Genomic DNA, 16,058 nt, shown 5'->3' with positions numbered 1-16,058 from the left:
GAATTTTAGCATTACTTTGGGAACACAGTATTTCTCTACAAATTTAGAAATTCCCTAGATTATATAAAATCAAACTTCCTGGTTTGACTTAATTAGTAAGGAAATAATTAAGAGTAACATCCAGTAAGGTAGCTACTCTTATGTTTTTTTGTTTTTGTTTTTTTTTTTTTAGCATTTGACAATGGTTTAATCAAAGATTGTTTGCTTGAAAATGTTAGGGGATCTCCATCAACGGGCAACTATGCTGGCTATCATACCAGAAAAATCCATAAACACACGCGCCAGTGAGCTGTTTTCACCAGACTTCCTTTTTAATAAACACAACACTTTCTCCTCCTCTCAGATGTGAACCTCAGAAGCCAAAATGCCCATGTGCCAACTGTAGGCATGTTGCTGAGCAAAGGCTGGCAAGTCTGTCCAGCAAATTCACTGTATGGTGGGATGGCAACAGCTTTGTGGCCTCAGAGCAGCGGCTGCGCATGCCCCCCAGGCAGGGTGAGGTTGGTGGCCCCTACCAGCAGGGGAAAAGGCCCTTGCTCAGTTAGAACAGCAGGACTTGGAAGGAAAATACAATCAGGTTCATTAAAAGTGGACGTCTTGTGAAGACGTTCCAACTCCTCCCTGCCCCTCCCCCCCAACCCCGATCTAGGGGGACCTGCAGTACCCCCTGCTGTCGCCAGCTGCATGTCCCCAGGCTGACCTGGGCCAGGGACTGCCACCTTCTCCTACCGCTCTGTGGTGCTCTAAAGAGGACGTCAACCCTCAACCAAAAAAACCAGAGGGAAAAATCACAAACACTGAACCCCGGGCTCAAAAGCTCCCCCGGACACCTTTGGTCTGCCTTCCCCCAGCTTGCACCTGGTTAGGGGCTGTGAATCAGAATTCAGAAACTGTGCTGCCCAGAGGGGACAGGTACAGCCATGAGGAAACACCCCAAAGCAATAAATAACGCCAGCTCGGGACCCCTGTCCCTGCCCCTCCCCCAACTACTGCCGCCGGTTTTTCCTCCCTGGAACCCAAGGAATCTCATCCCCAAACCTCCCTGCTGGGCACGGAATGCTGGAATCTGGCTGCCCGCTTCAGCACAGGACGGAGCCTCAGTCTTTCGCTTTATAGCATCATTTATGGCATGAACTAGAAACATAATGTGTTTGCACAAACACACGACAATTGTACATTAGCATCTTTACAATATTAAAGGAGTCATATACAAGTCTACGGGCATCGTACAAGGGGCGGGGCCGGCCGGGACGCCCCACCCGCCCAGCAGTTCTCTGCAGTCTCTCCACCCCCTGGGGAAGAGTCATCTGGGGAGGGGAGGGGAGGGGAAGTGTGACAAGACAGGGGGTATCCATCTTTGGGCCTGTCGTCTGGGAGGCAGCAGGTCTGCGAGGACTCTAGCGGGCAGTCCTCATTGGAATCTGGGGCCAAGAACCCAAGGTCTGACTCTCTGGGCCTTACTGGCAGACTAGTGTAACCACAGTTTAATTAAAAATTCAGTATGCAGGTGAGTGTGGGAAAATCAGAGTGGGGGACGGCTTCCTGAGCTGGGGACCCAGAGGATGCTGCTGACAGATGGGCTCCTTCACCGTGGGGCCCATTCCTGAGGTAAGGATGCAGTGTGGCCCCGGTGCTGATCCCGATGGGGAGTGACTTCTCTCGGAGCCCGCGTGGGCACACACAGATGGGAACCAAAGCCCCCGGGCATGGGCAGGTCAAGTGACACTCAAGTGTGGCCTGTGCCCCAAGCGGCAGCAAAGACAGGGTCTCGAAAGGTCCCAGAGTGGTCCCTCCCTCACGCCTGTACCACCCTCCTCCCAGTGAGCCCACCCCGTGGGGGCCGTGTTTCAGCCCCGTTGGCACTGCCTTGGGGGCCCTCCATCCCTAGAGCAGGGACCAGGGGTCTCCAAGCCCTGTTCTGCAGGAACCCGGGCAGAGGGTCCCGCAGCTCTGCCACCACCCCCCACGCGGCCGTGCCGCCCCGTCCCACTGATCTGAGCACCAGATGAAGAAGCAGGGGTCCTTGTAGGCCTCTGTGACTTGTGCACTGACAGTTACTTCCGTCTTAAATACTGTAGAAAAATAAGCCATCTCTGACGCAAGGAGACCCACTGGAGTCTGCCGCGTGGAGAAAGACGGACCGCTCCTCTGGAGTGGACCGGGGCGGCCTCTGCTGACCCCGCCTCGGCACGTGCAGAGCCTCCAGGGTGCTGTACCAGGCTGGGAGCCGAGGGGCGCAGACGACTGGCGGCGGAGTTCCCACCTCGGCATCTTTGGGTCACATCCACGGTCCTCTGGTGGGCATGCCTCCAGCATCCCACGTTCTGTTGTCATGACGCCCCGGGCCTTGGGGCTCCCCAGGCGGGCTCTGGACCCTCCGGCCCCACCCTCAGTCTCATGCCCACCACTAAGCAGGCGTAGGCAGAACTCCCCAGTGCTGTTCCCAGGTCCCTGGGGGTGTCCCTAGGGCCAAGGGGCCTCAGGTAGACACTGAGGCAGGGCCTAGTCCAGGGGCTCCTGCTTTATTCGGACAGCAGTGGGGGTGGGCTGTGGTCGCCGCTCCTCACGGCAAAGCACATACTCGCTGAACTGGGAGGAGTCCACGCCCCCCCCGCAGGATGCGGCCACGCTGAAACCCCTCTGGAAGAGCCTCTCCAGGACCTGCCGAGGAAGAAACAGGGGTCAGCAAAGCCCAGTCACAAGAGTCTGCTGGGCAGGTGGGCACTTGCCAGGGTGAGTTACGTTCTCCTGTTAAGATCTTGCTGACAGGGGTCTGGGCACAACCACCAGCGGGGCAGCCACAGAAGGGCCAGGGCCCCTTAAGAGACGAAACCTGGATGGGTGCCATCCCGCTACCCTCGGGGGTCCACAATTTTGACTGGGCCCCTCTCTCCCAGACACATGGTCCTGGGTCCCCCTCCCTCACTGAGGCCCCAGCAACAGAGACCCCGCCCCTGGCCTCGGGGCAGACACCTGCTTCCCTGAGCTGGGAATCCCAGATGGTTTGAGGCCTGGGGCCTGATCAGCTCAAGGGAGCTCACGATGGAGAGGAGTTCTCTCCCGTCTCTGCAGGTCTCCGTGTCCACGTGGGTCTATGGCTCTGTGAGAGGGAGGCCCAGTCACTGTGTCTGACACCTGTGTCCTGCAGCTAACTAGCAAGTTCTGAAGGACAGCCTACAGAGGTTTCCCTACCAAATGCGCTCTGCCCCAACCAAGCCTGAAGCAGGAGTCTGCTCTTGGGTCTGGAAGAACGGGTGGAAAATAGGCCCCAACTCCATCTGGGGCTTCCAGTCTCTTAGACCCATGTGGGGAAAACCAGTCTAGAAACGCTCTGGGAAGCTGTGCCATGGGTGCTGGTGGCCCCAGGTCAGCATGATGAGGAACGGGGCGGGGGCTCCAAACCGCCCCCACTCTCAGCCTCTGACCTGCTGCTCCTACTGCCTGGGTTTAATTTGAATCCAAAGTCAGACTCTGGGTGTCAAATGAAGCACACTTTGTTGAAAATACTCTAGGCCATTTTTATAGAACATCCTTTTGGAAAAAAAAAAAGCACAGATCAATTTTTTTAAGTCCATCCCCCAGGCGCCATCATTTAATTATGAGCGGGACATAAATTATGCATCGACACATTGTTGCCTTTTCTGTAAGATGGCACGGGAGGGCCGCGCCATCCCAGGGACCTGCCCCCCGCCCCCCCCACTTCCCCCAATCTCCCTCTGCCGCCCGCCCCAGGGCTTCGGGGAGGCAGGCGGGGAAGAGGCAGCCGGGCCGGCCCTCACCTGCACCGAGTTGAGCCGGCAGTAGCCGTTGAGCGGGAAGCGGATGACGTGCGTGGGGTCCTGGTTCCAACCAGCGTTGACCGAGTTGCACATGACGTCCCCGGTCTCGGGGAAGACCTCCTCGATGAGGGCCTTCTCGCCGCTGAGCGCGATCCGCTCGCCCAGGTCCGGCGTGACGCGCACCACCAGGCAGTCGCAGGCCCGGCTGCGGCGCCGCTGCTCCTGCTCCTGCTGCCAGCGCTCCAGCTCGCGCACCATGGGCTGCAGCTGGTAGTAGCGCGCCTCCTCGTACAGTAGGCTGAAGTCCTGCAGGCATGCGCAAACGGTGGGGTGGGTGGGGGCCCGCCCTTCTTGCTCCAGAGCTCCGCACCCCTCCCCCCCCGCCCGCTCAAAGTCCAGGGGAATTGTGCCCCCACCCCCACCACAATGTGATCTGGGATGGCTGTCCCCATTGTACAGATGGGGAAAGTGAGGCTTCAGTGACAGGGTGCCCCGCCCAAAACGTCTGGCCTCTGTCCAAGGGCAGTGGCTGGTGTGCACCTGACCCAGATCCCAGTAAGCCCTCCCATGGGGCCCCAAGCCACCGGAGCTGCTTCATGGGAAGCAGAGAGAAGTTTCTAGAAAGACCTGGAGGCTAGACTAGAGGAGCCTGAGGCTGTGTGGATGGTTGGGGACCTGCTGCCTTCTCTGAGAGGACAGGTTGGGGTGGGCACAGGGCAGCCCCGTCCTCCCTCCCTGGAGATGCTCACTGTCTGCGGGGAGGTGACATGGACCTGCCTGGGTTGGATTTTCAGCAGCAGCAGCATCTACAAGACCTTTTCTGAGCCTCAGTTTCCTCGTCTATAAAATGGATGTTATTACGCAGCTCAAAGAGTGGGTAAAGCTTAAAGGACAGCAAGGTTGGTCCCTGCCTTCGCCAGCAGTGTGAGGAGGTGTCTGGGGGGCGCCCACCTCTCTCGAGCAGCTCAACCTCATGCTGGCAGGCTCCCACCGACTTCCCCTCAAGGCCCTGACATTGGTCCCCTGCCCCCATCAAACACATGTCCACCCACACCCACCTCAGCCCTGAGTAGCTGACTACCCATGACCAGACAACTCAGCTCAAGTCCCGCTGGTGAGCCTGAGGACTCCTGCGGGCAGGCAAGGACGTCCAATCCCAAAAGCTGAGCCCACACCGCTGGCCCTAAGTCCTTCCGCCTGCTGACTGACCCTAGCCTTCGGAGTCACCCCAAGCCTGCCATCAGTCAAGAACCTATCCTGTTGAGAACCACAAGAGTTCATCACAGCTTCATGCAGGGCCCCAATTCTCATCCACTAGAGATTTTAAATGATACCTGCAAACCAGCAACCCCCACATCCTTCGTCAAATCCCAGAATACCTCCCCCAGACGCCCCACCAGTTCTTCCACACAGGTGTGGGGTGCTTCAGCCTGTTCTACCCTGGGCCTCCACACATCCACTCAGGACTCAAGCTGCAGGTCAGGGGAACCCTCAAGAGCCCCCTGACCCCCACCGCCCACACCGTGGCTTTTTCTTCTTTTTCCCAAACGTGGATCTAAATCTACCACTTTGTTCCACTTTCGCTGCCTCCACCTTCCTGCTCCCTCCACATCCTTCACACAACAGATCTGAGGGTCCTGCCCTTACACACCCTCCCTCTGCATTCAGGGTAAAAGGCAGAGAGTGCGAGGACCGGACACAATCTGTAGCCTCTTCTGGCTCTTCCCCTCCCGGTTCATACAGCCCCAGGCTGCCACTATCTAGCTCCTTACCCTCGCTTATCCTCACCCCCAAGGCCCTCACACCCTTCTGCCTCGGTTCCTCCATCATCACCTGGAGAAACACCCTTCCCTCCAAACCCACCCAGGCCAGATTCCCCGTGGTTCCCTCTCACAGTACTTCCTGCTTCCCTGCCCCTGTGGAATTTAAGTGGTTTTCTGTTCAACATCTATCATCCCATAAACTATAACCACTGTGAGGACAGGACCTATGTCTGCCTTGTCCCACTGCATTTTTAGCCTGAGTTCAGTTGCTGGCACCCAGAAACTGAATTAAATGAAGGATCAAACAGCCCTAGGACCATTGGGTCCTCTGGGTGCCGGAAGGAAGGAGGGACATTTGCTGGTTGGAGCTGGGGTAGCCCCAGCCTGGATTTTTCCTGCCTCTGGGATACCTGAGCCACTGAGGAGCCCAACCCTGGAGGCAGGACTCTCAGAACCAGGTCGGCTACTGCAGACAGGATCATTCCAGGACGGGCAGGGGGGGACTTTTGTTTAAAGTTCTGTTTGGTTTGGATCAGGGTGTTCCCTCTGCCAAGTGCCAATAAGGACCAGCTTTGGGAACCTCTAACTCCTGTAACTCTAGCACTTGACGGTCCTTCAGCATACAACTGGGGTAAGCGCTTGCTGTCGCTGCTTAATTGTTGTTACACCCTGATAAATAAGCTAAAAATGTGAGAAAACAAAATTAGTTTAGAAAAACTGATTTAGCCCTCGGCTTCATCGTTTAAGTTTTTATGGTTGCCATGACAACCGCGGGTCCGCTTCTTAAGTCACAGCGTCCCCTGTGTAATGCCACCGCACAGGCTGTGCCGGGGAGCCGCCAGCTGCGGACTTACCTTGAAGTCATCAGGAAGCAGCAGTTTGGACGTCCGCAGGAAGCTCAGGACGTAGCGGAAAATCTCCCCATCCCGGTCGATGAAATAGTGTTGCTTCAAACTGTCCAGGACAATCGGCTCGGTGCCATTGAAGAGGCGGCTTATTCTGGGAGAGATGGAAAGTGGGATGCGGGATGGAAGGGCTGGTCTGCTGCCCTGCCCCCCACTCCTTAGAGCCCACCCTGCTGGATGAGTGAGCAGCACTACGTGAGTGATTCTGGGACTACACCAGGCCTGAAAAGGACATGTGCACACACCAGCGGCAGCCAGGACACCAGTGTGGCAACCAGCACACGCAAATGCCCCACCTACACTCACAAGCCATGGCCAGAGAGAGTCACACCCAGCTCCACACCCCTGCCCGCTGACACAGGTGACAGGCCTGGAAAACTACAAGGACACACAGACGCCTCGTCGCATGCACACGAACCCTTGCCAGACAGACCCGCCCAGAAAACCCCCACCAACCATCAGATACCCCAGCCCACAGCCACACGCCTGGTGAACACGTGTAAACCAGCCAAGACACTCCTGGGTCACACGCCTCACCCAACCTGCATGAACAAGCATTGGACACAACACACCCAGCAACAGACACAGGGTCACACGTCTCCTCCCTCGAAGCACACGGACCATAGGCAGAACCAGACACATCCTGGCGAGGGAGATATCAATAACACGGGTCCACCAGAGACAGCTACGGATGCTTAACAAACTTACAAACGAACCACCCACGGCTTCGGCTCAGGGAACCCCAGGGGATGACAGAGGCAGACCACAGGGACAGCACATGTGGGTGCGGTCACAGGGCACAGACACCCACCGTCCAGTGTGTGCACACATACCAGTGTGGATGCACACAGAACACACACATGCACAGAGGTGTGCACACCTGCTACAGCATGTGCACACCAGTGAGGGGGGGACTGGGAGGGAGGCAGCTCCCAGCACCCCATCCTCTGAAGGGTGGTGGTTCTGACAGAAGCATAGGACCTGAAGGACGCTCTTGGGGAGCCCCATGCCTGGCCCCCTCCACTTCCGAGCGGAGGAACCAGGCCTCCCCACTGCCCAGGGCGGCAGGCTCTGGTTTGGCTCACGTCCCCTGCAGACCCCAGGCCCCAGTGGGGAGGGTTAGGATCCCCTGAAGAGGGGTCAAGAGCTTGACTCGGGAATAGGAGGGAGGTCGGCAGGGTCTCCCCAGGGACATGACCTCGGCAGGCGGGCCGCTCACACGTCCCCAGCTGGACTCAGCATAGCCTGGGAGAAGGGTGGCTGGATCCCAGCCCCAGACTTTCCAGCTTAGTCTGTACAAGTCGAGGCTCAGCCCCCTCACTCTCTACCTGCAGCGGCAAGGACCTCCAGGAAGGCTCCCGTCTCCCTCGGCAGCCCATCCCACCCTCCACTCCAAGTCACCGCTCTCAGGCTCTGTCCCACTGCCGCCACTGTGCGTCAGGGCGATGAGCTGGGTAGACGCTGGGGCCTCTCTAGGGGCCTCCCACCAACACTGTCTGCTCTGCTGGCCTGGCACATTCAGTGGCCAGGAGGGTGAGCGACTAACCCCTTTTCACTCTGGGGACATGGCCCAGTAGGGCCGTATGCAAGTCAAGCCTGCCTCATAGATGAGTGTGAGCGGGTCAGAACCCATGGGGAGGCGTGGAGCAGCCTGAATCTGTGAAACCAGTGCTGTGGTCACCCAGATACAACTCATCTCAGAGTTCCGAAAGCCATGGAGCCCTCTTGACCTGCCCAGGCCTGGTGACAGCAACACTGGGGAACACTGCCCTGCTGGCAAGCTCTGTGGGCTCCCTGCCTATTCTAAGCATTAAACACCCCCAGACCTAACCTCAGCAGAGCATGGGCAGCCAGATAGCAGAATGAAGGCCACCCAGCATGCCTGGAGACAGAGGGGACGGAGTGAGGCTGTCAGGCGCCATGGGCAGTCATCAGTAGACTGCAGAGGGCCCCCACGTGGCACCAGCAGGAAGACAAAAGAGCCACACCTGCAGGTCAGCCTCCCCACGGAACTTTCTCCAGCCTTCCTGGTTGAGCTCAAGCGTTCTGTGCAGCAAGCAACATTTCCAGGCCCTCAGTGTTGCAAACCCCTCAGACCATCCTGGTGATCTAGGGGACTCCCAGTCCACCACATTCCAGGGCTGCCTGGGTTCTAGGTCGTCTTAAGGGTCCGAGGCTAGAAGGCTCTCAGTCTGTCCTATCTTGGGACTGGCTGGTTCTAGGTCTTTCCATGGTTCAGCGTCTCTTCCCAGCCTAAGGCCTCTCACACCCTCAGGGTCTGAAGCTATCAAAGAGGTGTGCGGCTTGAGGGAAGGTTAGGGCAGTCACCTCAAAGGCACCCACTGACACTTGTGAGGTCTTAAAGAGTCTGTTCCTACCCCGGGCCACCCTCCTAGGGAGGCTGTAAGTTTGGGATACTGACTTCAGAAGGTGTATAAAGAATAAGCTGGCCAGTTCTGACCCCAGCTGATAGGGGTCACCTTCTTATTCTTCTTTTGTTTTTTTTTACGTTTTGGCTCTATTTTCTGGATGTTTCGGGGGTTTTATTACTTCCTAGGTTCTTGGATATGGATGCCAGCACAGGGCTGTGATGCAGGAGCTAAGTGATGTCCAGCAAGCATGGAGGCAGACTCAGGAGTCCACTCCCAGTCCCAAGCAGCTGGGCTGGGTGGGTTCCGGGCAAGGACCGATGGCCATCCTGGGCTGACCAGCACCCATGGGGGCTCCCTGCCATGCAGCCGCCCTGACCAACCAAGAACGAGAGCCCAGGCCTAGCTCTGTGGGCACAGGGTCCAAAGGGGTGAAGGCACAAGCCCCCTTATCTCACAGCATTGCCCAGGGTGAGACTTGATGTCCAGAACGAGCCCCCTCCCCTGATGACCTTAACACAATCCTCTATTTCCAGGTGACTTATACCTCAGTGACCCTGGGTGAGCCATTGATCATTCTTTCCAGAATTAGTAAAAAACTGTTTTGTTTTGCTTAAATTTTAATATTCACTCAAAGAAGGAAGAGAAAGATCTGAAGGGCTCCAGCCAGCACAGCTGCCCAATGCACATGTCAGGCCTGGCTTGACCCACTGTCCTGACTATCCTACAAGTCATACCACCTCCATGGCCTCTAGGCCAGAGCTTCCGTCTCAGGAGCAGCTCTCCTGCGAGCCTGGCCAGGCAGAGCCATCCAGGCAGAGCAGCAGATTTATCCTGAGGTCCAGCCCTGGGGGAAGAATGCAGACCACCACCCCCTCTGGGCCCATCCTGGTGGCCTGAGGGTCCCACAGGTCATGGGGCCACTGAGGCAGCCTGGCCAGGGGGCCTGCCCCAAAGCAGGATGCAGGGCGGGGTGGTGGGGTGAGGAGGAGGGCTGGGAGGGGAGGACGACCCCCGCCCGCCAAGCTCCAGGCAGCAGCCGGGAGGCAGAATGAGGAGGCTGGTCCTCCCAGGCCTGGGCCGTGATTACTCCAGAAAGGCAAGTGTCTGATTTCCAGAAACACTCTTCAGAGAGGTGGTGGGCAAGGGTTTTATGCATGTCACTCGCAAATGTCGTCAGCTGATTAAGGGATGATCTATCTGAAACAACTCGTGGATGCCGCAGAAGGCAAAATTGAAATGAAATAAGCAGAATCCATCTCCCATCCTAGACAGGGCCCTGCCGGTGAGCTCCAGGCCAACACAGCCGACGTGGCCTCCTGGCTGCTGCCCCCATGGTCCCCAGGTTCACAAGTGCCCCAGGCCTAGCCTCTGTCTGTGAAGGGAGAGAGCTCCAACCACACCTGCACCCCACACCCCAAATTCTGAACCAGACACTGCATCAGCCTCCAGCCGTCCGCCTCCAGGGCGCCCCCCTGGCCTCCAGTGTGCTCTACGCAGCCACCTCCACATGCTGTTAATCCTTCCTCCATAAGCAACCACACCAGCGACAAGGCAGCTAGATCAGAAAGCTTCCCAGAGACATCCCTCGGCGTCTGGGGGATTAATTAACTCCTCTTTTTATTTTAAATGTCTAAAACAGAGGTGATGCCCACAGGCGTGGCCCTCCTGCTGCCATCCCTTGGCAGTACCACCTTGCGGGACCTGGAGCAGGCGGTCCCGGGCTCAGCCAGCAGCACACAGAATCACCTCCCGGAGCTGCTCAGAGACCCATCCCACCTCTGGTCAGCCCTGCTGTTACATGCCAACGGGGAAACCTAGGAGAGAAATGCCCAACAGGCAAGAGCAGGGCAGTCAGCAGTGCCCGGAGCTTCCCACAGGCTCAGGAGTCAGGGGCTCCAGGGAGCTGGGCAGAGGGTAAAGCTCCCTGGCCAGAGATTCGTCTGCTGATGGCGGTATGTGGCTCATGCTTGTCCATAGCTGTGGATATCCCCCGACACCCTGGAATTCTTAGCCAGTCACTGCCACCCACCCCCTCCCAACTCCAAAGGAGCCTGCTGCTAGCCCTAAGGGTCCAGCAGTGGCCACTCAAACAAAGATGACAAATCGCAGCCATGCCCCACCCCTATCCTTACACTTACGCACTATCCCAGTCATTAAGACTTGGAAAGAGGATGAACTCCTTCTCCCCCAAATGACCCCAAGAAGTACACAGCATGGCTCACAACCCGTCTCCTGCAAAGGCCAGGCGTGAGTCGCACACAAGAGGAACCTGAAGGAACATGAGGTTTTCCAGCCAGCTGCTGGCCAGCTTCGGGTGGGGCTGGCTCTGAAAAGTGGCCTCTGCCAGTGGGTCAGGAGCTCCACCAGTGCCACCAGCTCAGGGTCACAAGTCCCTGTGCTGAGCAGCTGTGGGCAGGCGGGTCTGAGGGCAGGGGACCCTGGGGAGCCCTGCGTGTCGGCTGGCAGCAGGCTTCACATGCTGCCTACCGCCACTGCACGCCCCGGTGCCGTGGGGGGCTCGGCTCTTACCTGGAGTCTGGGTACTTGGTGAGTGTGGCCAGGCTGCTGGTGTACATGTGGCCGCCCACGTCGATGTGCACAGGCGCATTGGACTTCGTGAGCTGGGCTGGCAGCGGGATCCCCTGGGCGGCCAGGGGAGACACAGGCGACCGGGTAAGAGACAACCGAGACATGCTTCCTCCCTCCTGGAGATGGAAATAAGGCACACGACAAGGGTTTCTCCACGACAGAGCTAGGCACTCCCTTGATTGCCAATGTGATCACAGATCTAATCAGATCACTTCTGCTTGTGCCTGATCACATATTCGCCTGACAAATTATGGCCACCACTGTAATTAAGTGTATTTGCATCATTTTCTTCAAAGTACCAGAGGGGGAAAAAAAAGAAAGATGCTTATTAGCAATAAGAAATCAAGAAAAAAAATTTTTTTTTTTCAAGGTGTCAGCCTCCAGGGGCATAAAACAAACTGCAAAATTCTAATTAAAGGTCGCAGGCTTATGTGTTAGATGTGAAATATCCCCTGACAAACGAATCACCAATTTGTGAATTGGGATTCAGGGGTTTTTGCAAGTTTGTCTCAGTAACGAGACACCTCTAAATTAGTGACTTCCTCAGCACCTAAGGCGTTGAGTTTTATACATGTAGTAAATTTCACATCAAATTAAGAGCATTTTTGTTTCGAGAAAATACATAATCATACAGCCAGTCAACAGCCATCTCTTGAGCACTACGGTTGTGGCTGCGGGGAAGGGCAGCCAGTGAGCAGGTGCTCAGGAAGAGGGCATAAAGGGGGCGACCAGCCCCTGACCCAGCCCACCCTGCCAGCTCTCACCGCCGTGCCGGTGCTGCCGTGGGCGTGAAGCGAGGACCCGCTCGGCCGCTCCTTGCGGTGAGGCATCTAGGCTTCCATCGCTGCCCAGAACATCTGTGGGGAGCACCGACACGACCAAACACGACTTACTCCTCAGTGGTCCTGGGTGCCGCATCTCCCAGTCAAAGATGCTTATAATCATCCTCTCTGAACATGCTTCCAAAGACCCCATGCCCTACCACACAGACAGCAACTAGCCTGTCCCCACACCCCAAGGCAAGCCTCTGGGCCATAGGAGATTACTTATACACACATGCACACACACACATTCACTCACACACGTGTTCTCAGGGCAGCTCCATGTCTGCTAATTCAGCTAATGACAGTACTGAAACATATGCTCACCATTATTGCCCCCAAAATGTTTCAGAACAAATCCGATTTGCTTGGTATTTTGGTTTCGAGCCACGTTACCAAGCGTGTCTCCTCTTGCTTCAGAGAGCACCCTTGGAACCACAGTTCAGAGAGGATCCCCCACCCTCCAGAGGCTGGGGAATCCCACCACCTCTTTAAATACCGTCTCTGCAGTGTTAGCATGCAGTCTGAGACTGGCTGGACCCAGAGAAGCCTCTTCCAGCAGAAGCCAGGGAAGAGCAAGAGTCACCGAGGAAGCCACCGCTCCCCGTGTGGCTCCTTAGGAAAACTTGTCTTTGTTTGCCCAGCCTGCACCTCTGCAGCTTCTCCCCAGGCCCCCAGAAAGGTCTTGTCTGTGCCTAATATATTCCAGATCCCCTAGGGATCAAGCCCCAAGGCATTACAGAGATGGCCAGGAGACAGCAGCTCAGCTAATGAACCCTCCTGCCTCTCCCCATAGTCACTCAGTGACTCTGCTCTGTGCCCCGGCCACCTGAAATGAGATTGTCCCACAGTCTCCAGAAGCTGCCTGAAGACACTCTGCAGACCCTACGCAGGAGGGCTGCAGAAGAGAGGTTTTAAGCAGACCTTCCACTGACCTGGGGCTGGGGAAGGTGGACACAGGGAATATCATCCCCTCCCTCCCCCACTGGCTTCCCCACACCTAAAGCTGTACTATCTCTTGCAGGTTTAACCCCATCCTCCCTCAAGGATTGACTTTGTGCCTTGAAATTCAATATCCAGTTTTCATACATAGACCAAGGTCGAATGAGAATCAAAGCCTGCAAATTTCAGTCAGGTCACTCTCCTAGGATTTGTTCTGCCCTCCTGTCCTGGCAAGTTCTCTGACAGGAAATGGGGGTGGGGGTTGCCATTAGCAGACAGTGGTGTTTAATTTACAGCCGTCCAGGGTCGGCTGCTTTTGGCATTCCTGAGTTCCCTCAAGTTTCAAAAAAGAAAACCAGGTCACTTATCTCAAGTTCTGAGAAACCAAAACACATCTCAGGAATGGGTTCTCTTGCCCTGGGAGGCTCTGCTGGGAGGAGGATTCAGAAGGAAAGCCTCACTGAGGATAAACTGTGCTGGAAGGAATCCCAATGGAAATGCTATCAAAGCGGCCAGCACAACGTTTGCCCTACTACCAGGACACTGCTCGGAAGTGACATTTAGCACCAAGTACCCATCAAAAAGCTGTTCCATCCTGTTCTCACCCGGCCTCTTCTCCATCGCAAGCACAACCTGATGTTCATGGCAAACCAGACACTCACCATTGGAAGCCCCAGGCTGTACGCCTTGACGCGAACCTCCACTGCTCCCTCCGACAAACGCATCTGTGCTGGACAAGGACCCTTTCCCCGACACCACTGCTGAGGTCAGAAGCACAAAGTGGGTGCAGGAAGAGGCACAAGTTCATTCCGCCAGCACCCGCATCAAACCCACGACCCAGCCAGCCCCAGCGCGCCACGGCCCTCCCGAGGTCGGCCAAGACCGCCTGTTGCAGGGGCCTCGGCGGTACCGGGCTCCACGGCCCGGCCGGTTTCCAAACTGGCGGGGTATGGACCCGCTTCTCGGAGCAGAGGCGGGAGCCCCGGGTCCCACGCCCGCCCGCTGCCAAGCCCCGCCCGCCAGAGCAGAGGGAAGCGAGCAGAATGCCACGCTCATTTACACACAAAATGATTTTGTGCCCCATTGTGCTCGCAGTTGTTCAGCTCTCTGGGGGTGATTAAACTGGCTGAGCTGCGGCAGCTTGAGACGATTTCACTAAATCGCTTCTTCGTGAAGTCGCTTCTTTGCTAAGCTGTTATTTTAACCATAAAAGGTAAACAGAAGGCGCCTGAAGAACTCCCTTCAGCTCTGCGCCCAGGGCGCCAGCCCCGGGGCCAGAGAGCCGGGGGCCTGCCGAGTTGTCCAGGAGGTGGGCCAGAAGGGAGGCAGGCGGGCCACCTGGCGCGCGCCTGCCCCGCCGCGGAGCCCGCCGGCCGGTGTGAACTTCGGGGCGGCCGGAGCCGGCTGGGCCCAGGCCGGCGGCGCCGCGGGGCTGGGGTGGCCGCGGAACCCAAACCGCCTGGCAGGACCGGGAGGGTGTGCAGCAGGGGCGGGGCGGAAGACGAAGTTAAATCAAGAGGCAGACACTTAAGAGACCACAGATGGGAAGCTCGCCTAATTAAGGACGTAAAAGCGCTTTTGTTCTCAAAGTTTATTGTTGCCGGGATTTAAAAAAAAAATTAATTGAAACTAATGCTGTTATTCACTCGTGCAGTTAAATTCCTCCATGCACATTTGAGACACGGAGTGAAAACTTGAAGCTTATCTTTTTGCAGTCGGGGGTGGGGGGCAACAGGAGGACGGAAACGCGCTCCAGCTACGAGGGAGGGGGGAGGCATTTGCGAGTGTGAGCGGTGCCCGCGTCCAGGTCAGGGGCTACCGCCGGGCAGCCGGAATCCCGAAGCGGCGATCGCGTCTACGCGCGGCCCGCCTGGGGGCTCCAGACCCCGCGCGCTTGGAACGACCACCAGCGCGCCAGCCCCTCCCGCTCCGTTTCGGACTCGCGGGTGGGCGTCAGAGGACGCACGTCCGTCCCGTTGGAGACTTTTCCTCGCTCTGATCTGGACACCAAGCCGGGCCCAGTCAGCCCGAAGCCCCGGCTGCGTGAGCCGGGATCTGACCCCGGAAACTCGCCAGCCCTGCAGGGCGCTCGGCCCTGCACCGAGGCCCGAGTGCCGGGACCTGAGGAAACCCCCACCCCACGCCGCCCCACCCGGCGCCACCCCACCCCGCGCGGCAGGAAGCCCGCTGACCGCCCGCGAGGGGAGGGTCCACCCGGGGCGAGGGCCGGCCCACGTGGGCAATCCCCCCCTCCCGCGCCAGGCCTTTGTGCTGGGTGCCCCCTCGCCGTCAGCCCCCGCCGCCCTGCACCCGGACAAAGCAGCCGCCCCCGCCCAGGTCCGAATCCCGGCCGGGCGACTTTCCGGGTATCGGAATCACTTCGGGGACAGGGGTGCGCGTCGCTGAGCGGTGGCCGCCCGCGCGGTGCTTACCTCGGAGCCGGAGCGGCGGATCGGGCTCGGGCGCAGCCCCCGCCCCCCGCAGCCGCCGGTCTTGGGAGCCGGGCTCAGCCTCGCAGCCTGTGCTCGCTGCGCGGGTCGCTCCGGTCTCGTCCTGGAGTTACTTTCTCTCTCGCCCCCAACCCTCCCCCCACCCACCCCTCCCGCCCCGGCCCCCGCTTCGCGCGGCCCCTCGCGGCGCGGCGCGCCGGGGCCTCCCCTCCCCGCCCTCCCCTCGCCTCCTCCCCTTCTCGCGGCCGCCGCCGCCGCCGCCGCCTCCTCTTCGCGCCGCTCTCCGGCTGCCCTCCCGCCGCTCCCACCTCGTTTCCTCCCTCCTCTCTTCTCCAGCGGCCTTCTCCGATTGCTGGCGAGAAAACCAGCCCCCCACCGTAGCCCGTAGCCCGCGCCCCGTCTCAGCCGAGCCCGGACGCAAAGGGCAGCGATCCGGC

The 16,058-nt window shown here is 58.1% G+C and overlaps 1 protein-coding gene across 5 annotated transcripts; it reads right to left on the bottom strand.

The window, feature by feature from the left end:
- Positions 1-1,103: 1,103 nt before the first annotated feature.
- KCTD15 (potassium channel tetramerization domain containing 15) lies at positions 1,104-15,736 on the bottom strand. Of its 5 annotated transcripts, XR_006340550.1 has the most exons (8): positions 15,604-15,658; positions 13,834-13,932; positions 12,173-12,265; positions 11,349-11,524; positions 6,397-6,541; positions 3,780-4,085; positions 3,426-3,531; positions 2,502-2,661 (listed from the first exon to the last, which is right to left on the bottom strand). XR_006340550.1 is itself a non-coding variant. In XM_043899091.1 (7 exons), the coding sequence occupies exons 3-7, from the start codon at positions 12,236-12,238 to the stop codon at positions 2,503-2,505; spliced, it is 852 nt and encodes a 283-aa protein (XP_043755026.1). In that variant the 5' UTR covers positions 12,239-12,265; positions 13,834-13,932; positions 15,604-15,652; the 3' UTR covers positions 1,104-2,502. The 5 variants fall into 5 exon arrangements, 4 of the variants coding, with proteins under 4 accessions (XP_043755026.1, XP_043755029.1, XP_043755028.1 ...); XM_043899091.1 differs by lacking the exon at positions 3,426-3,531 and having other exon boundaries at positions 1,104-2,661; positions 15,604-15,652; XM_043899094.1 differs by lacking the exon at positions 3,426-3,531 and having other exon boundaries at positions 1,104-2,661; positions 11,349-11,461; positions 15,604-15,646.
- Positions 15,737-16,058: the final 322 nt, after the last annotated feature.

Source organism: Cervus elaphus, chromosome 4 (genome assembly GCF_910594005.1).
Source record: "Cervus elaphus chromosome 4, mCerEla1.1, whole genome shotgun sequence".
Taxonomy (NCBI): Eukaryota; Metazoa; Chordata; class Mammalia; order Artiodactyla; family Cervidae; genus Cervus; species Cervus elaphus.
This window is presented reverse-complemented; position numbering and strand designations above follow the sequence as displayed.